At 24.7% G+C, this 22,363-nt stretch overlaps 1 protein-coding gene across 1 annotated transcript; it reads right to left on the reverse strand.

Annotated features, from left to right (window-relative positions):
• Window positions 1-14,078: 14,078 nt before the first annotated feature.
• LOC145835460 (ras-related protein Rab-21-like) lies at window positions 14,079-21,774 on the reverse strand. The gene is made up of 6 exons (XM_082943054.1): window positions 21,637-21,774; window positions 21,182-21,241; window positions 19,471-19,578; window positions 18,750-18,813; window positions 18,334-18,477; window positions 14,079-14,624 (listed from the first exon to the last, which is right to left on the reverse strand). Exons 1-6 carry the CDS (start codon window positions 21,757-21,759, stop codon window positions 14,491-14,493), a joined length of 633 nt encoding a protein of 210 aa, XP_082799180.1. The 5' UTR covers window positions 21,760-21,774; the 3' UTR covers window positions 14,079-14,490.
• Between the last annotated feature and the right edge of the window lie 589 nt (window positions 21,775-22,363).

Raw genomic sequence — 22,363 nt, forward strand, 5'->3', positions numbered from 1 at the left:
GGCGCGAACATCTAAACTTTTTTGATGATGGCCGAAAAGAATATCGGTTAAAGCTGATCAAACGAGCACATACTAGATCTCAAAATATGCTGACAATGTCTGAGATGTTGGACTGTGAATGATTGTTGTGTCAATTTTTTCAACTTTACCAACAAGCGGTCGCTTCTGTACTTTGTATTTAATAAGATTTTAACAGCGGTTTCTCACGACTATGCCTGCCTGATAAGTCCTAATAAGGACGAAACCGATCGTAGGTTGTCTCGGATGCTGTTGTTGTTGGTCATGTGATGAATTTCATTATTTGTAAGTTCTATAAGTTAGTTTTTGAAGTAAAACAAGAACTGATCTAGTTAATGCTTGTCTAAAGTTATTTTTTCGTAAGGAAATATGAACTAGTATAAACTAAAAAAGAATTGATAGATATTCAATTCTAGATATTTTCTACTTATTTGGCTGATTTTTTTGTAGAAAATGAAAATAGTTATAACTAGATATGTTAAGTTTATACTTTCAATTAAAGACGTTTTTCATGTTCACGCCCGGAGTTAAAAAATAAACACAAAGGGGTTAAGATGTACCCTCCGCGTGTATCTTTCTCTATGAAAATGGTCCCAGTCAGTATAAAACTGCAGACCTTTTTTTAAAATCATGTTATAAATAAAAACTTTTTTGTCATAGAACTTAAGCTTGTATACTTTTAAGCTGGTGTTTTTGATGATTATTTTTTAAATTGTAGTGTTTTGTTAGTGTGTTTATTCTATTTCGAAAAGGTATATTATAATTGGTTATATCAAATAAAAAAGTTAATGCCTTCTAAACTGATTTAGTCATACTTTTACAATTTAAAGTAGAAGTACAAACTTATGTTTAATACAACTTTTTTTTCAATCAAAAAAAAAAAGATATTATATAGTAGTACTGTTTATTGAACGACAAAAATACGCTCAAAAAGTTTGGTCCAAGGACCAGGTGTACAAAAAACCTTTCGGTCATCAAGTCGTACACCAGGACAGTTTAGTTTCATGTCCATGACAGTTTACTAAAATTTTTTTATAATCTTTATTGTATTGGTAGGCACGAACAAAAATAATACTGATTTTAATATTGTAAAAGTGTTTAAATAGTTTTTTAGAATCAAAATACAAATGTTTTAAACAATATGGTCTGGTCACATAAAACTATTCAAAATTCAAAATGTTACCTATATTCCGTTGTATATTCAAAAACTACAGTTAATAACAAGTTATATATATATTTATTCTAAACAATATTAATATAGTATAAAGCACTTAATATTGTTTTAAATAATTTATTAGTACTTCAGCAAGTAAAAAAGCTTTAAAAATGAAAAAAAGTTAATGTGCAGTTTGTTTGGTAAGAAAAGTAGTTTTCAAATAACTAAAAAACACAATTGTACTGGAAAAATAAATGAAAGTTGATAACTATCAATTGAAAGCAAATAACACGTTTAAACTTTGTCAGTGGTTCACAAGTTTCAACTTTTTATTTGCCTACTGCAAACAAAAAAATATAACAACTTTTTTGTTCTTGGAAGTTTAAATTCACAAATAATTTCTAAAAATATTTTTAATTTAAATTTAATTATTTTAACATTATTTAATTGTAAACTACTGAAAAATATTCAAATCACACATTTTATAATAACCATTAACTAGTTAAACATCTTTAAGAGTAAGCAATATACAAATGATATTTTCTAGTAATTGAAATTTATCAGCTACAAAATGTTCCAATTTTAAAAACCTATGTATCTCAAAATATCTTAAGATTAAATCGTTAATAGGCTGTAACTGTTAGTTAAAACAAATTCACGCTTTATATATTTTTTAAATTAAAAAAAAGAGCAGTTTTAAATTGTTTGAAAAATGGAATTTTATGTAATTATGGAATATAAAAATATGGAAAACTTTTTGTTATTATAGAGCACAACTAGCAAAAGCAAAAATTTTTTGTTACTAAAGACAAAAGGAAATGAAAAGAGTATAATTCTAAAAAAATACCTAGAAAAAATTTAATGCTTAAAACACGTTTTAACTTTGCAAATCATTAGCTTATATTTTTAAGCTACGAACTAATTTTTGATAAAATATCCAAAGTAAAACTATATTTTATTGTTTTTTTCTAATCTTGAAATTTTTCTCTGCGCTTCTTCTAACTTGTTGCGCAAACTTTCGTTTTTAGCTTTTCGCACCCTCAGCTCTTTTTCAGTTATCTTCCAGTCTTTCTTCTCCAGAACCAAACTGTCGTTTTCTTTCTGCAAGTTCATGTTTTTTGATTTCAGCTGGTTGTTCTCAGACTCGAGCTTCTTGATCTTCTCCGAAGCGTCTGCTTTGTGCTTGCTGTAACAAGTTTTCAAACATTCGCACTTCAACTCCAAGTCTTTTTGCTCCAGCATGAGGTCCTTGTATGCGCATTTCGAATCGTACCTTTCCTTGATCAGCAGTTTTTTCATCCGGCAGTTTTCCTTGACCAGGGTGTCTGATCGAAAATGCAGCTCGTCTATGAAACTTTCAACCCTCACATCTTTCAAATCTTCCAAATTCAAACAGTCTTTCTCAAAAGGATTTCGCTTGTCTCCGTAAATAAAAAGAACGTCTTCCTCAGTTAATTCTAGCTGTTCGTCGATTTCGTTGACTGATTTTTTGAACTCTTTTAAAGTTTCAGCAATTGTTTTGCTGTGTTCTGGCTTGCAATTGTTTCTTATTATTTTTATGAGTACATCAATGACTGCTTGCCTGTTGTCTAGTTTAAAGTTTTCATTTTGTTCCTCCAGACCTTTTACTGTTTTTCTCAGCGATTTGTTTTCTTTTTCAAGTCGTTTTTGATCCATAACTTATATAGTTCTAATTAAAATCAACTGAAATTTAGTTTGTTTACTTAAACTATCATTCACGTATTTACAACAAACATTTAAACAAATGCTAGTATTAAAAATTAATTCATGACTTTTAAGTTAGTTTAGCAGAACTTTCCAGTAAAAAAAAAATAACGACTCAATTTATCAATTTTCATACTTTTGTTGAATGTATCAATACATAAGTGTAACAAGTTAGCGACCTAATTTGAAAATATTGAAGTTATCATGTTTATTAAGTTTAGAGCTAAATATTTAAATTTGATATTTAAACTTTTTATTTATTTAGGTTACTTTTAGTGTAAATGAGTTTGAAAAATTGCTTTATTAGTCAACTAATAACATGTACACTTCTTGTTTTTACAATTTTTTTTTTCAAATTAGTTATTGCTAGTTACCCGTTTTTGTTTTGAAATGCATTGTAAGTTTCTGCTTCCTATTTTAAGCTTTTATTTGTTAAACAAATAGAAATATTGTAATCATGATTTGTACAATACGTTATATTTTTCCTTTTGAAGTTTTTTAAACTTTACTTAGAACAAGTCGCTCATTTTAGTTTCAAATTGAATTGAAAGTTTCTACTTCCTACTACAGGTTTCTATTTGTTAACCAAACAAAAAACTTGTAAACGTGCTTTGTGAAAAAGTAAACACTGGAAGTTTAAACTTTGTTAATACATTAAATTAAGTGTTGAAATACCATTAAGTTATGATGTAACGTTTGAAAAACTAAAATATATTTTTACTTACAAAATTTAACCATATACACCTAATAGTAAGTTATTATAAAATCTATGATGTATGTTCAATTTCAAATTTACAGTCACTTGACAAGCTTAAGTATTTTTTTGTTTGAACAATTTTTACTATTATTTAATTTGATAAAGAACTATTTACTTTTATTTTAAAAAGTACTAAAATATTGACTAATTCAAGTACATATTTATATTTTAAAATCATTTTCAAACAATCCACTAAGCGCAGTAATTTTTCTCTATTGATTATTAATGAAAAACTTTTATAATTTTAACTATTTCAACTAAAACTATAAAAGTTAAAGGTTTCAAAGTCTGTGAATATTATACAAATCTGTCAGTATAAAATAACCAGTATTAAAAAGAATTAATACTAGTTGTATAAAAGGAAATTAAAAAGTGATTGCTGTATTTTTTGTACTTGGACTTTATAATACTTTTGACGATAACCTTTGATTTTACTGAATCATAAATAATGTATTTTTGTAAATTTTTAAAGAAACATTATTTACTAGTAGAAAAACTTATTTATATATACAACTACTAAATTAAAGAAATTGTTCTTAACAAATCTAAAAAGCTAGTCCTAAATGTTTATCTAATAAGTTTTTACTATATAAAATATTTTTACGTTAGAGTAAGGATAAAAACTTTAATTAAAAAAATAAAAAGTCTATAAACTTATTTTAGCTTCTGTTTCTGCTACCACTTACATTACACTTTTAAGTAAGTCAGTATTTTGATGTTTATTTACTACCTTGCTTTTAAAAATTTTAATCTAACGATATTTTAAATTTTAGAAAACTTTCTTAAACAAATTTGAGAAAATTATACTTTTTCTTACTTGTACACTAAACTTTAAAGTTTAGAAAACACTTTAATTCTAATATAAAAAACAACTATTTCTGATGACTTAAGTTTTATAATTTCCATTGTTTTTTTTTTTTGGATGACATGGTATAACAAACCTATGCACACTAGACTACTATAAAACTTTTTTTCCAGATAAATACTTTGGTATAGCTTAATTTTTTTAGATTAAACATTCTAAACACTTGCTCAAAGCCATCTACATCATTTTTGTTATTAGTAAAAGACTGACTCAGGAGCGTTATATGGGTGGAAAACTTTAAAGTCTTAAAAAATTTCCGCTGGCCAGACTTGTTAAAAAACTCCTTGCGGTCCGCGTAACTTTTAGAAATTGTATTGTATATAAAAAAAAATCTTTTAAGAAAAGTAGGAGTAAAATGATTATCAATTATCAATTAGCACTACTGTATATTTACTAAATATAACTAAGAGCATACTTCAAATTATTTTTTGTTTGTTTAAATATTTCTAAAATTGACCGTATTTCTTTCAGGGGACTCATTGCCTTACGATGCCCTGCCCCAACGTAATCGGTATTTAAACCTAAGAATATGGTCGCCGAAAGTCTAAGTAGTATATAAACAAAAAAAAATCATTGTTTTGGTCTTCAATAAAATCGTTCTTTTTGCTACGAAAAAAAAACTAAACAATATTACAGAGTTCTTTATTTGTTTTTCCGTATTAGTTTTAGTTTTGTTTTTAGCTTTTTGTTTTACTGTGAAGTATAAACTATAACCTTTTTTATATTACAAGAATATTTAAACTTATAATTAAACTTATAAACTTCTGACTAACAATTTAAACGGATTTAAATATAAAATAAGATTAAAAGAAGGTTATAGGTTTATTAGAAAAAAAAACTAAGCTAGGTAAAATTTAAAAAAGTATTAAAAAACAATCTAACTTCTAATGTGAATAGAAAATAATAAGGGAATATAAGCATAAGCTGATGTTTATATATCAAACAAAAAGTGTATAGAGAACAGTATTTTTTAAAACAAAAAATGTTAGAACAAACAAAAATGTTGATTAAATTTAGGTCATCGTGAGCAAACAATCATAATGACAACGATTAACACCAATGTACAAGTTGCTATTTTAAGAAAGCAAACGAAAAATTTCTTCAAAAAACCTCTTTGTAAAGTTTACTTTTAATGTCACGTCTGTGTTGAAAGAGACAACTAAAACTTATTTTATTTCAATTAAACTACACTTTGAAAATTTAGGAAGAAGTTTAAAATTAACCAAATTAATTTTAAAGGTTTGCTTTTTTTGTAGTTACTTACTAATTTACATTAAAAAGTAAAACTATTACTAAACTATTCAAAAATGATTAGTTTTTAACTTATTTGTAATAAAATGTAAGTGCATAGTTTTTTGATTTGTACGTATTTTTCAGAGAGTTTAAATGAAAATATTAAAACTTCCTTATTTTAATACGAAGCATTTTTGAAGACAGAACTAAAAACTAAAGTGACAAGAAGTCATAAATAGTTTAAATAAAATACATAATAAATAATTAAAACCTTTTTATTTGTCAACACTTTTAAGTGAGATAAGCACTCGAATATATTAAATATTTAAGCAACTGTTTGATTAGCAGCTAGTATTTGATCAATAAATATCTAATCCTTTAAAACTTGCACATTAACTTTAGTTTTAAATTTTGTTTAATGTATTATGCACACAATTTTAGTATAAATTTAAAATTTAATGTGCATAATTTTAATTCAAAATTAGTTCAATAATTAAAACTGTTACAAACTTATAAAATGCTAACTATAAATAACTTTAATCATATAATTTTTTAAAGTAAATAACTTGAGCACAACAAGAAACGATTCTTCTTAATTTTTTTCAAACAAAACTACTAAACAACATATTCAAATGTCAATAAATTAAAAATAATAATGATATTTTTGGTTTTAAAATATTCAACATAAGTTCAGAATAAATTTTACATAAAAAAACTTCATCAAAAGTTTACTTGTTTTATTAACTGTAGTGAAAACTTTAACTTAAATTTTACTTCCTAAAGTAAATTTTTCTAATACTTTTGATTCTTTGATTATTTTTAATTTTTGTAAGCAAAGTTATATAGCGTGAGCATTAAAATTTCTTTGTTAGTAAAATGGTAACGCAAACAAGTCCAACAGAAAAAAAAAATCAATCCCCAACCTTTATCAGATATCTCCCCTTTACTTGTAAAGAACTCATTTACTTTTTTTCCTTTTTACTACTTGTTGCCCCATGATATTCAGAATCACCCATTTTGGGAAACCCTGCTCTAATTAAACTTCCAGATAGTGTTGAAAAAAAAGGTTATACTACATTTTTCTGACAGCCGTGCGCTTTTTTTAATATCTTTAAAGTTTATATATGTAATAGAACATAACTGTAATACTTGATCGGTAAATTTAAGGTAAAAGCGACGACTATTATGATTGAAAGTACAGTAACCTCTCATATCTTTACGCACTCGTGGCGTTACGCACTCTCGTTTAGTTACGCATTTCAGAATTCTAAAAAACTCAAAAAATAAAAAAAATTAATTTCAATTCCTCAAAATTCTTATGGTATGAAATTTCATTCCTACTCTAAAAATCCATTAATATATCTTTAATACAATGCAAAGTTTATCCTTAAGTAGGAATTTTTTAAACTAAAAAAAGTTATACTAACATATATTCTATATATTTTTGTTCAAAAGAAGAAATCCATTACAGCGCCAAATGCACATTTTTGTAAAAGACTATAGAAACCAATTTTAATATAGACACCATACTGTTACTTAATTGTTAACAACTGCTTAACTATAAATTGAATCTGCGAAGTAGAATAGAATATAAATGTTAAGTTTCAAATAGGTCACATATAAGTAAAAGTAAAGATAAAATCTACTTAATTTAAAAATTAGTAAAATTTTTCAACAAGTAACACTATTTTATATAGATTCAAATCCTTTTTTTAACATATGTATAGCTTTATCTTTAATTTTCATATTTATAAATAAAGTAAACAAATTGTTAAAAATGGGAAAGTACCCAGTCTTCCTTTAATTAGAAGTAATATAAAAAAACAGCTATTGTAGTAAGTATGTTTGGTACCTCTCGTATCTTTACGATCTCTCGTATCTTTACGCGTTATTTATGTGGACACAATGTGCGTAAATAAGCAAGAGGTTACTGTAATGAGCTTTTATTGAGATATGCTTGTTTCAATTCTGCGTTTTTTTCAAAGACTTTTTGTAGCTTTTGCGAAGGCTAATCAAAGTCAGAATCGTAAATACCAAAAAAATATCGAACAACACAAACATTAAAACATTTAAAAACTCAATATTAATAATATCATAAGATGTAACGTTAAAAGGCGTTAAATCCTGGAGACCCTGATAAGTTAAGCTTATCGGAATATATACCACAGATGTTTTTGTGTCAAAACAGAGAAGTCGGAATAAAGTTTTGACACAAAAACAAAGTGGTATTAATAATATCATTAAACAATCTCAAAAAAAAAAACAACTAAAACTTTTTTTTATACATTATGTAAATAAATTTCCATAAATTGACCAAAATAAGTAACCTAATCTTTTCGTTGTTTTATATTAAAATGAAATATTAGTCCTAATCATCAAAAAAATAAAAAGAAACTAAAGAAACAGTGAAGTACATTGTCATCACAAAAATGTTAAATGTTTTGAAACAAAAAAAAACTAGTGAGTTGTAATATGTGATTTGAACAAAAACATTCAATTAGTTATAAAACTAACTTTTAAAACATTATGAAGTGTTTTTTTTTGTTATCCAAAATTTAAGGCAATACAGTAGGTCGGCATGCTATAACTGAAAATTATTTATTTAAAAAGTACAGCCAACGGTCAAGACAATGACCAAATTATATCAGCTATTCAGGTTATCTAAATACGTATTGACTGTGTTCTTTAGTCTTTTAATTGACTACTATTTTAAAGAACTTACAAGCAAATTTATTAGTATAATTGCAATCTAAACTGTAAGACTTTCAATAATCTCAGATTGCTGCATAAAATAAAAAAAATCAATAAAATTAAGTTGCTAGAATATAAAAATTTTGATTGTATGTTAGAACATTCAAAATTTAATACTAACTGTTTATTACCAGTATACCCTAGTAACCTACCAAGAAATCTGTAGTATATGTTTAAATATATGATTTATAGCAAATTATAAGTAAATAAAAAACACTTTTTTATTGTTTTATTTTAGGCAACACTTATTGGTAGCAAGTTATAATTATAACAGTTTAGAAAATCTTTAAACAGCTGAAACCTATTTTCAAAAAAAACTGCTAAATTTACTAAAACTATCACTGTAAAATTGCATATGGTGATTGGTAATAATGATTGCAATAAATTGAAATTTTAATTTACTTTAATTAACATATTCAGTAAATTTTTTACAACACATCTTAACGTGTTTTGAACAAAATTTTTTTAATAAAAATTAGATTTTTGTAGTGTAAGTGATAAAGAACTTCAATTTAGAATAAAAGTGTATAAGGTTTTTAATAAATGTTAGCAAAAAAATTGTTTATTTTTCTATGTATGATGGTGCAATAAAGTTTACTGTAATTTTCAATTGGAGTTTCTAAAACTGTTAAAGTCAAAGAAAATTTTGAGTTGAACGTAAATGATGATCATACAGTTTGAAAGCATATTTTTGTTGTTTAATTTATTTAATTATATATTTTTTTGAATTGTGAATCAACTGGCTCTCATCTAACAAAGCAAAATGATTCTTTTATAATAATAAATCATAATTTAATTTAAAAATAGCTTTGTAAAAGGAAAAATGTTTAAGATTACTAACAACTATCAACGCGTTTTGGAAAATTTTGTCATTATAACTAAATTAAAAATAATCTTAAATAAATTTACAACAAAATGAAAAAGTTTTTCATTTAAATTATAAAATCAAATCTAAAAACTTTTAAACTATGAAAGAAAAAAATTATGTTAGCTTGACTTTAATAGTTTCTTTAAAAACTTATTATTTTTGTTTACAGTTTAGTGAAACAACCCTCAAACTTTTAAAAATGATTAGTATTATTGAATATTTTTCACAATTAGAAGATTAAATCTTAAATGCTATTAGTCCTGGACAAGACATTATACTGTACCAAGGGTCTACGACTCGTGAACCAAAAGGTTCCCAGGACCAAAATGATACAGTAAAAATTCAGAGGATATTTACAAAAAAAAACACATATTTAAAAACAGCAGTCGGCACGCTTTTTTAAGTAAAGGGTCATTACTGCTTTACAACCAAAATAATAGCTCATTTGTTGATGTCCATTAAAAAAAATCTTAATTTAGTAACTTTGCAATTCAGTCAAAATCAAGCCAGGGCCTTATATTCAGACTTTTGTTTAAATTTATGTTGTATTTTGCAACGTGTATTTTTATAACGACATAAAAAAAACCTTATTAAAACCTTTTTTTAATAGACTACAAAAAATAAAACAAATAAATTTATAGTATGTAAGTGTCAATGAGAGTTTTTAAAAGAAAATTACAGAACATTTTTACACAAAGAATTTTCATTTAAATAAAGTACCATAAAAATTGGTTTTTCAATAAAAATACAGAACTGGACAAGTAACGAGAAAACATTCACTAAATGGAAATTCAAGGTAGCCGAAACAGACTGAAGTATCCTTTCTTATGTTTTTTTGTTTGCAAAAATCGTTGCAGTTTTGTAACTATTATATTATTAACTTTAATATACAGATAATGCTTTTTGACAAAGATAATTAAACTAATTTTTTATAACAAATATTTGATAAAATAAAGTTGAGGTTGCCATTTTAAAAAGCTATTCGGAGTTTAAGTAACATTGATATATCTGAAGTGTTATTTTATGTAAATTATTAATCATAATTTAAACATCCAAGAGAAAAACAAATAAGATACTTATCAGATTTCAAAAGCAAAATTGGCATTTTAACTTCAATATTTTAACTAGGTAGCGGATCTTCAAGTTTAGAAATTCAAAAAATCTAAAATAATTAAAACCGCAGATAAACAATGTCCGGGACAAAATTGAAAACACAACTTTATCATGTCCTGAACAAGACGTTAAAATGTATCCGTGTGCGACTCGATAACCGAATGGTTTTTCGTGCACCAGGTACTAGAACCAAATATCGGTTAATATCACTTTTTTTATCGTTCAATGAACTGTAATAACATGCCAGCTATTGACCCTTTGAAATTTTAACACATTAAATGTATTTTAGTACTACCGCAATGGTTATAACTTGAAAAAAAACCAAGAAAAAATAAATAAAACGGAATGTAAGTGCACCGGCTACTGAAGTAAATCTTCTGATTAGGATAAGATTATACCTAAACAAGAAAATAAAAAAATATATAAACTTATTGTTAAACTTTTATTGCGTTACGCCGTTTCCCTGCAGAGCAGTTCATCAGACGCTAAAAAAAGCTGAAAACAAAAGTATACAGGGCGATGAATTGGAAAATAAAAATACACACATAAATGAAAATAATATTTATATTTGAAATATGAGTTTTAAATAATATGTAGCTTACAAAAGTTAAATTTTAAAGTTAAGTTAAATTAAAATGCAATCTAGGTAAGTTTGGTTTAAATAATTTATTAACTATAGATTTTATATATTTTGAAAATTTATTTACTAAGCATTTAATATATTAGGATTTTGAAAAAATGTAAATACTAAATTTGTAGGGGATTTTTAGAGAACAGAAATGGTCTTTTTACGGGAATGTTGTAACTTTAAAACAAAATTCTTACACAATACAAACATAAATACAATGTAACAATATAATTAAATAGAATGAAATAAACTAAATAAACTAAGTTAATGCGATAAAAAATAAACTAAAAGTATTCCTTAGGGTAATGAGGGCATTGGGTGACTAGTTCATTTCTTTTATTAAGGATTTTTCTCTGGTTAGCATTTGCTATAAACAGTCTTTCAAGGTTACATATCGAGCACATGAAGTTTGGTTTAAATCTGCTTTTTGTCTGTCGGAGAATTTTCCATTCAATAGTGGGTTTCTCGCCTTTTTCATATAATTTCCACATATAGTTGGCGAGTTGTGTGCAGTTGGCGGGTTTCTTCTTGTTGGGTTTTGGAAATGATACTGTGTTCGTACAATCTATTTTTGAATGCTCTTCGGGTGGATCCAATATATGACATTCTCTTATTTTTCTCAGATGAGACGATTGCTTCGTATATTACATTTTCTAATTTACATTTATTCATTACTGGACATTGCTCTCTGTTACTGCAGTTACATAGCTCCGGTTCTATTTGTGGTTTTTCTAGCAGTTTCTTATTATGTCCACTTATTAGTGCTTTAATGTTTTGGGAACAACAGTATGATATTTTGGTGGAATTTCTATTGAAGATTTTATGTAATTCTGTTGATTGTGGGAAGTGCTTGTCAAGCAGTTTTAAAAAGAAGTTTCCGAATTTGGTTTTCACTGATTCACAGGAAGGTGGGTTGTAAAATATACATTTTCTTTTTCTGTTTTTTGCTTTGTTGTTATTAATTTTTGGATTATATTCGAGCTTATGATGGAAGTTGCTTTTGCTTAAAGCGTTTTGGTAGATTTGTTTCGCGTTATCAAATGATTTTTTGCTTTTTGTTAGTTTTGAAATTCTATTTTTGATCATTTTTGGGATATTTTTCTTAATTGTTCTAGGATGGTTAGAATCTTTGTCAATATAGATGGTCTTTGCGTTTGGCTTTACATATGGGCAATAATCATCAGTTAGGAGGTTTAAATGTATGTCTAAGAAGTTGGTGGAGGTTTCACCTGCGCTAATTGTAATGTCGAATCCTATGTCTGCTAGTTTTTTTGTAATTTTGTTTTTTATTTTGCAAGTATTACTCTTATTTGTTTGATTGATAACGGCAAGTCCATCATCTCTGTAGAGTCCAATTGACTCAATGTTTATAATCGTAGACAAATGGTGTAATAGGTATAAACCTACAAGGTCACATATTTCGGCGCCGTGAAATGATCCCATAGGTACATCGAAGTTGTCATCGGAGTTGGTTTTTTTCCACATATTATTATCGTAAAACATTACTGATTTGCATGTGTGCAAAATTGTCTCTATCTCAAACTCTGTAACTCTGTCTAGTTCTGTTTTTGTATCAAAAAAATAAAAAAATATATATTAGCACAGTAAATTGAGTTATTATCATATTACCTTCAATTGAGTTACTAAAACTATTTTAACTCTCTAAATAGATGTTAGTTATGTTTCAAGTAAGAAATAACACTGACGGTAAAAAAAGTTTACTAACATTTATAAACACTGATTACATAATTACTTATTATGTTGATGACAATTACTGATTACATAATTACTTATTTACTTACACAGGTTTGCCACTGGTTTTTGAGAAATTTCTTCCTGGTTTTATTAATTTCTTCCAGTTTTTTGAAATTACACGTTTTTGAGTTTATTTTTAGTTTAAAGTTGAGTTTAAGGTTAGAAACTGTGTTATACTATAACAACATACAAAAGATTGCTAATTTTAGTAGTATGTTTAAATTTGACATGTAAAAACTGTTTAAATCATGTTTTTCATAGATCTTATTCAAAATTTCTTTTTTTTAATCATCTCAAATTCCAGGTTTTCCAGGATTTGTGGAAGCCCTGCTGACAGAGTTTCTTTTTTGAAAAACAAGTTACAAATTTAAAAATTATTGCTTTACCAAAATATAAGGTAAAATATAATACAGACTAGGTATTTTATGTTAAAAAAACAATTTATAGTTATATATTTAATCTAATTTAAATTTTGTATATTTGTAATGAAACTTTAATAGTTAAAATGATTAAATGCTTTAAAAAACACATTTAAATAAAAAAGTTTTGTAAAACTGAAAAAAAAAAAAATTTGGTAAAAATATAAAACTTATATAAAACATGTTAAAAATACTACTTAAATGTGATAAAAATCAGTTTATTGGTACAAATTTTGTATTGATTGCACGAAAAGTAAGTTACAAAACTTTTTGTTAGTAATTAAAAGTTATTGTGCACTGAAATTTATTATTTTACAAACTAATATTTAGTAATTTTTATTTTTTATAAACAAAGCTCAAATCAAGAGTCTAATTTTGGATCAAAAGCCTAAAATTTAGAACTTTATAAAAGCAAATTTGCATAAAAAATATTTTTGTGTGTTTTGATATCACAATTATAGTAAATGAAATAAAATAAAAGTAGAAAAGAAATCAGAAAGTTTATTTAATTCTTATTATTTTAACCGTAGCACAAAAGTTTTGTAAACTTATAAAAAAACATGAATAGATATTTATTTCGAAACAAAACCATGAACAATTTAAAATACTTTTAATTAAAAATTAATTTTAAAAGTTTTTAAAGATAGATAAAAAACTTTAACATCCTAAATCGAAAATAGCTATTATAGTTTTTAATTAATACACTTTTTAAACTTTTAATGTAATTAATATTATTAAAGTGACAATTTTTTTTTAATTTTTAAAATAAAATATTAGTAATGAACCTAACCTATCTACTTAAAAAAATACAGAAAAAGTTATACAAGAAAAAATTATATATTAATTTTTTGTAGTCATAAAACTTTTTATTTTAGTAAATAACATGCTTTAAACAGATTTTAAGATTTTTATTGAAACAAAAAAAAGAAGTACCACTTAAAAGCAGTAAATAAAAATGTATTGAAGTTTAATTTAATAAAAAAACTCATAAGATTTTTTGTTAATTTAATTTATTTTAGTAAATAACATGCCTTTAATATATTTTAACTTTTAAATACTTGTTAGAGAAAAGAAAGATACTAAATAAATTTTTTATACTAACTTAAAAAGTACTCATTAAAACAGATTGTAAGATTTTTATTAAAACTACCTTCAAAAAGTAGCAATTAAATATGTTTACCGTACGCAACAGGGACTTTCCCTCAACAGCAGCCCTTGTTCTGCTGTTCTTGCTCCTGATTGGACGACTCCATCACCACCACTCCCCTCCTCGATGCGCCTCTGGTGGCGGTGGTTTGTTGGTTTTGCTCCTGCTGGGCTGATACTTCCAACATGTCTGTGAAATAAATAACTTAAATAATGAATAAATATAAACTATTTTTAATATCCTTTCACTTTATTTATACTTCCAACATTTCTGTCGAATAAATTTAATTATAAACAAATGGAAATTAATTTATAACTTTTTAAATTAACTCAACTCTTTATACCTTTTTATTTCACACAAATAATAAACAAAACATAAATAATAAGTAAATGAAAATATATTTAACTCTGCCATAAAGTCTCATATACAAAGTGTATGAGTTTTGACCATTGTATACACATGAATAATTTATTAAAATTAAATCAATCTTAAAAATTGATAAAATAAAACTGCAAAAAAATAATTTAATAAGTGCCATGTGGTTGTTTGTTATAAATCAATTTAAACCCTTTAGTATAAGTATATATTAATTTTGAAAACAAAATAAAAGTTTTCATTTTATTATAATTGAAACTTATACTTATTTCATTAGTGAATGAGTACAATAATATAGTGACATTTTGATATATACTATCAAAAATTACTAGTACCAAACCTCAAATAGACTTATTATTTAATTGAAAGTTTCAAAGTTAATCATATTTTTTAAAAGTTTAACCAGGTAACCAAATATTTTTTCTACAAAAACCATACTTTTTTTTAATATTCACATTTTAAGTCCAGAACTAGCACAATAAAAAAATATATAGTGTCTGTAGTAAAAATAATTTAATTTTCTAATATAGACCAAAAAGGCTATAAATATATTACACTATCACGCCATGGAAGTTTTACCTTATGACGTGATAGTCTACGTTTTTACAAAGTGTTTTTTTTTAAATATTAACAAATAATAAACAAATTAATCTTTCAGTCTTAAACACTCATCAAAGCCATGATCATTTCTTTATATTAGAATGATAAAATATTAAACTATGAAAAATTAGAAGTAACACAAATTAAATCATAAGGCAAAAACTTTATTTGTGAAAGCTGTATAAGTTTTTTGACTAAATAATTTCATATAACTATTTCATATTGTAATAAAAACTTAAAAATAAAAGGCACTAATTTATATTCTTATTGAATGAAATGTGATGAAAACCAAAAGGTTATGTGATAAAAACACAGACTTTAAATTTAAAAACTGTTGAAATGTTTTTAACATAATAAGTTAAACTTCATTAGAAAAAATGGTTTCAAATTAAAAAAAAAAACATTATACGTTCAATACAAATAATAATTGTTGAAAGAAAATAATTTGTTTTGATTAAAAGTTGTTGAAAAAAAATTACCAGAAAGTAAAAACATATTTTTATTATGAAATCAGTACAGTCTAAAAACAAACTTTTATTTTTTGCTTAATAAAACAGTTAGTTGGTGATTATTACAATAATAAAACTTACAAATACTAGAAGTGAAATTACTAAAAATTAAACAAAAAATTTATACTCTAAAGTAAACACATAATTAAAAAACCTTTTGTTAAATCATAAAACATTAGTATCACTAACATAATAAAGATAAGACGATATACAATATTTTTTTATAACTATTTTAACAACTTTAGCAATAACTATTTCAATTTTATTTGTTATAGAAACTAATTGTTATATTGGTAGCGAAAAATTTAAATTAAATATTCTACTAATTAAAAACAAATTGCTTTTTTGTCATCTAAACTTTGTTTTTTTTTTAACTTTTTATATCGTTAACAAAAAGAATGCAATGCAATCACAATTAAAAGTCACAACTAAATAATTGTAAAAACATAATTCTATTTATTTAGTTTTACCACTTTATAAAACATACATGCGTACCGATTTGGAATTATAAACAAATTCAGTACAATAAATAGAATAGAAAATAAAATACAAAGCCCTCGTTACTTGAAGAGTAGTAATGTAAAAATATCAGCACATGTATTTATTACAAAGCTAAGGTCACATATTCAGCTGAATAAGCACTTCTTTAAATTGTGCTATAATGTTTAAAATCAATACAAATCAGTTGTACGTGATTTTTTCCTTTTCAATCAGATAATTTTGATTCATTCTTATTGATTAGCATATTATGACTGGTACGGTTTTATTAAAAGACCTTTCATATTAAAAAAAAATAATGATAATAAAACATATTTACATTATGATGTTGTTTAATTAAAATTAAATGTATGTAAGATGTTTTTTATTTATACACGTTTATACTTTAACAAACAAATGAGTTTTAAAAACCTTCATGTGTTGTTTTATTTATTACCTGTTGACATACAATCAGATATAAAAGTTTTATTGAAAAATACGTAACCTACTTTCTGAATTTTATGATAAATTTCTTACAATGTCCATTGTTTAAAAACAAAAAGTTTAAAAAAAGTTAAGTATAACTTTTTCTTTCTACTTTTATAAAACAAAGTATGTTCAGTTACAAAAAAAGCATATTATGTCAATTATTTTGATTAAAAATTCTCAAGTAATTTCGAAATTAAACTTTAGAAACGTAATGTTTTTTAAGCATATAATGTTTGATCTCACAATCTTCATTGTTTAACTTTTAATTTTAAAAAGTTTAACAAAAACAATAACTTATTGAAAAAAATGCAAAGTAAAAAGTTTTTTTGAACCTAAAAAAATCTAAAAAACTGTAATTTAAAGTAAAAATTTTAACTTTAAACTTTAATTTAAGTTTAGTTGGTTAATCGAAAAACTTTTAATTATTTACATACAAAAACATCAATTTTCTTCATATAAAAAGCTCATACTTTTGTCGTTGTGTTTTGCCCAAATAGTTTGAAAGCTTTTTTTGAAAAGTATGCGGTATTTCATATTAAGTATTTAATTAATTTTTGACATATAACAATATAGAAAATTCATCTTCTTTAGTGAGCCAGGGTTGCCAAAGGTTTCTTCCAAAAGTTTTCAAAAGTAAAAGTTTTTGGGCCTAGTTTTAGTATAAAGATAAGTTTAAGTTAAAAAACAGTCATATTAGTACAACAACGTTAGAAAGAAATTGTAAAGCTATTTAAAATGTGTCTTTTTCTTTAAAAATTCAATAACAAGAAAAAAATGTTATCTACATGACAAATTTTTTGTGTAAAATCAAAAATTCATTTTTTTTTTAATGAGGTTGCATAAAATTCCAGTTTTCTTCAGGTTTTTTATTGAATTCTGTTCAAAATTTCAGGTATTTTTCTCAAAATTTCTCAAATTCCGGGTTTTTACAGACTAAATTGTCAAACTCAAACTGTTTTTTTGGTTTATTTTTTATATAAAATTTTTATTTTTTTCAAAATTCCTTCCGACAGAATTTTCTAAATATATCAAGGAAAATTTCCTAAAAGTTTAAGGTTGTTATCTCAAAAAATGTAGGAGAAGATACATTTTTAGTAAAATAGTCTATTTTTGTCGTTTTAGTTTGCGCCTCCCATTAGGAACCTATTGTTGGCTCCGACTTTGACCGGCTATATCTCAAAAATCATTTTGATTTTTTTTAAATCTGTAAAAAGCATCTTGTAGCTTAGTAAAAACTATATAAACTGAACAAAAACCAAAAAAGGGTGTTTACCCCCCCCCCCTATGCCCTTAACTTTCTGTGAGTGATAGAAACAATTCATCAATTCCTCTGTTCAACTCACTAGAAAATTTTATTTTAAAATGATAAGGAACAAAAAACTATTATTATCTACTGTTAATGAGACAGTAAAAATTAATGAATATATCATTTTATTATATCAACTAACTTTTAGTGAGTGATAGAAACAACTCGTCTATTCCTCTGTTCAATTTAGCACTTGTGTGAACGTGTTTTGCTCCAACTGATTTCGCGTATTCTTCGGCTTGCTCCACAGTCACATTCCTGTTTCGCTCCAAATCTATCTTGTTACCTGGTGATGAAAATAGTAGTTTAAAATATGGTACAAATAAATATTGATATTAAGAAATATTATTTCTTGTTAAGTTGATATGAAACGAAAAGTGTTTATGTATAAACTAAAAGTTTTAATGAGTCCTTTTAGTTTAAGGAAATATTTAAAGCTTAACAAGTTTACTTATTTTGGGTAAACCCTTATATATTTAATGTTTTAATATAAATGCAATGCTACAAAAAGAAATTTTACTTTGTAGAGAAAATTCATAAAGTTTCGAACAAACTTACCAGCTATGCAGAGGGAAATGTCTTGACCCAACATCTTACGAAGTTCTTTAACCCAGTTCTTTACCTAAAAGTTATTTTTATAAATATAGAGTGACTAAATTATAATGGTGCTTATAGTAAAAGTCATAAAATTTTTAAACTTATAATTATTCTGTAATAGTGTGTAATTGAAACATAAGATCTATCATTAAAATAAAAATGACATAAAAGCTTGTATTTTAAATTCAGCGCAGAAAAAAAAAAAAACACTTGTAAATTTATTCACTTCTTTAATTACATGATGAAATATTTTAGTTTAATAATGGTTTTCCAAAAATGTCTTTATCAGTGATGTCATAAACAAAACTAAAATTAACATTATTACAACACGTTTCTTTCTTATTTCCTGATGAAACATTCTATATTTATAAAACTCGATGAAAAATAAAGTTTGTGGAAACTATTTGCATCAGTTTCATATATGATGTCATAAAATAAACTAAAACAAACATTTCTACAATATGTTTCTTCTTAATTACATATGATGAAACATTTATCAAAAAAGTCAACAAACTTTCTGAAAACTCCTAATCTGGAAACTCTCAATTTTTAAATAGTAAATATGTATGAAACACATCATAGTTTCTATGGAGTAAGACAGAAAAATCAAAAACAACACTTGTAATTAAAAAATTAACCTTATGAAACTTTTCGTTATCATTATTATAAAAAACAAACTAACCTTCTGGAAACTGTCCTCATCAGTGATGTCATAAACAAGGATGGCTCCGTTAGAATCCCTGTAATAAATTGGTCCTAAAGCATGAAACCTCTCTTGACCAGCTGTGTCCTGCATTTGTTAGTTTTTATTTGTAAATTTACTTTGTTTTTTACATTTATGTGCTACTTACGCTTATAGCTTATTTTCTAATTATTTGTTGCTGAATTTTATTTGTTTATTATTGTTTATATTTTTTACTTTTTTTATTTGTTTGCATTATTTTTAAAATAGAATTTCTACTTGAAAAATAAAACAACTAGTTATATAAACTAAATCCTTAAGTTTTCATCGACTAAATATAAACATATCAGTTGAAACAACTCTAATTTGTATAAATTAAATATCAGATTTGAATTCTACAACTAATTGACTTAGTAATCTGTCAACAAATGGTTTGTCTGAGTCAAAAAATAAAACAAACCTAAAATTAAACTTAGTAATGATTTAAAATTCACAAAAAAGTTTTAAAAAGGTGCAAATTACTTATACCTTATGTTCTGTTTATTTCACTTCTAATTAATAAAAATAAAATGTGCTTCTACATTTGATGATTACATATACATAACTATATTAAATAACAAAATATCTAAACTAAATCAACAAATTCTTGTTCAGCATACAGAAGAATATTTTCTGAAGTAAAAAAAAAATTCCTAGAACCATTCTCATATTTATATAAAAAACAAAATTATCATAAGTAGTTGTGAGATTTTTAAATGTCAAAATGAGTATCTAGAGTGTGTGGCAACCCTGTATTTAAATTAAGTACAGTGAATTTTGTTTTTACAAATTGGTTTTATTTTGTAGAGCTTTATTTTAGCTGTCAGACTTTCTAAAAGCTTAACAAAATTTTCAGTAAGTTTTAAGGGATCGAAGATAGTTTGACATGTTCCTTATGGAAAATGCAGGCTTTAAAAGTAGCAAAAAATACTATTTCACTGTATATATATATATAAATATATTGTTTAATTTAAAATCAATCTTCTTAAAATTTTCACAATTAGTCTTTACTATTTAGTTTAGTCTTAAGAAATATTTTAATGATTCAATTCATTTAATTTAAAAGTTAGTATTTTTTACTAATAAAACACTTTTTTTTTAATAAATTTAAAACTGATTATATTTATTTCATCAAGTAATTTACTTTAACTTTTTTAAGAATACTTTTTCGAAACTAGAAGTTAGACACTAGCTCGAAAAAAACGGAGAAAGATTTTTAGTGAAGTTTTATTTAAAAAAAGAAAAATTTTTGATATTTATGTTTGTTTTTTGAAATTTTCATAAGACAGACTGTATCTCATAAGTATATTTAAATTTCTAATCCTACAACTTTCATGGGTACACAAACTATTCAAATTTGGACAACTCAAATTGACAGTTATTTTTAAAGGGCCACAGTTAAAAAAGTAATGGATACTTGAAAAAAAAAGGTTTGTAGATATTATAAATTTCTAATTAAAAAAAAATTGATTGTAGATATTAATAAGACCTACAAATTTACTTTTAAATTTTCAAATATTTAATTTTTGAGGCATGGTCTCTTAAATGTTTATTAAGGGCCAGTGTTAGTATTTGTAAAAAATTCTCTTACTCCCCAATGCCCTTTAACAAACTAAAAAATATTTTGTTGCACATAAAAGAAACCATTTTTAAATTCATTTCAAAAACTTACCCAAATCGATAAGTTGACTTTTTTTCCTCCAACATTTAACTTCTTGTTTAGAAATGAAGCCTAAATTAAAATAAAAGTATTTATTATACAACTACAAATTAAAATAGCTTATTACTTAAATGAAACTAAGTATTTAGAATGTTTTAACAATATTACGCATAATGATTGTGTAAAATATCTTTTGATTTTATAAAGTATTTTTGGTACAACAAAACATTTTACTCTATCATGTAAGACTATTGAAATTAGTTTCTTATTTATCTTATATACTTTCTTTTACTCTATTATCAAAAACAAAGCAACTTAAAATTTCCTTTTAAAAGATTTTACTAAAAATTTAGGGTACTTCCTTTTTTTTCTTAGTAGAAAAATATAATTGCTTAACATAAAATAAAATGCTTTACAAAAATTAACAAAATATATCTTTTATTATCAAGAATATTAGAACAATTCACCTGTAATGTAGTAATGTGTTTGTCATTAAACTTGTCCTCACAATATCTCAACGTTAAAGATGTTTTACCGACACATCCTTCCCCAAGAAGGACTACTTTGAACTGTTTTACCTTATTAGCCATATTTTAAATAACAACTGCAAAGTATTTTAATTTATTTAATTGCTGTTGACATTAATAATACAGACTAAAATACAGTAAACCACCTTAGATTTCGAACATTTAATATTTTTAATTACTTTATTTGTAATGATGAAAAATTAATTTTTTGAAAAATTTCAGGGTTAAAATAAGCTACAGTAAGGTGATAGAAAATTTTAGGAGTGTATAAGAACTCAAATATTTTTTACAATTTAATATTCAATTAGCAATTATAAATAAGTTCACACTTTGAAGAGAAGAATTAAGAAGTGCTATAAACAAAAGCAAAGTAAAGCTATTGTACACTTGATGCATTTGTGCTATTTCTTTTGAATTGATTTAATCTCAATTTAATTTAATTTTGAGGAAACAAATCCAGCCTGAGTCACTAAAAACTAGTTTAAGTTTGCTTCTGTGTATGAGCAAAAAATTGAAAACATACTTTTAATCAAGTTATAAAATTTATAAAAAAAAAAAGGTTTTACTATCTTTAAGAAAATAAAATTATATATGTAAAAACATAATTGATTTTGAAGTCTCAAAAACTAGCCTAGAAATTAGGAAAGAAATCAAATTTAGCCTGCAT

Source organism: Thalia democratica, chromosome 5, assembly GCF_965202585.1.
Source record: "Thalia democratica chromosome 5, ktThaDemo2.hap1.1, whole genome shotgun sequence".
In the NCBI taxonomy this organism is placed as follows: Eukaryota; Metazoa; Chordata; class Thaliacea; order Salpida; family Salpidae; genus Thalia; species Thalia democratica.

What these genes read in the sequence shown, in the direction of transcription:
- LOC145835460 (XM_082943054.1), bottom strand. Translation starts at nt 21,759, where the DNA reads ATGGCTAATAAGGTAAAACAGTTCAAAGTAGTCCTTCTTGGGGAAGGA. An exon ending in ATGAGGACAGTTTCCAGAAG is followed by an intron (nt 18,814 to 19,470) that starts GTTAGTTTGTTT and finishes AATAACTTTTAG; the next exon opens with GTAAAGAACTGGGTTAAAGA. An exon ending in CATTTCCCTCTGCATAGCTG is followed by an intron (nt 18,478 to 18,749) that starts GTAAGTTTGTTC and finishes TTTCATCACCAG; the next exon opens with GTAACAAGATAGATTTGGAG.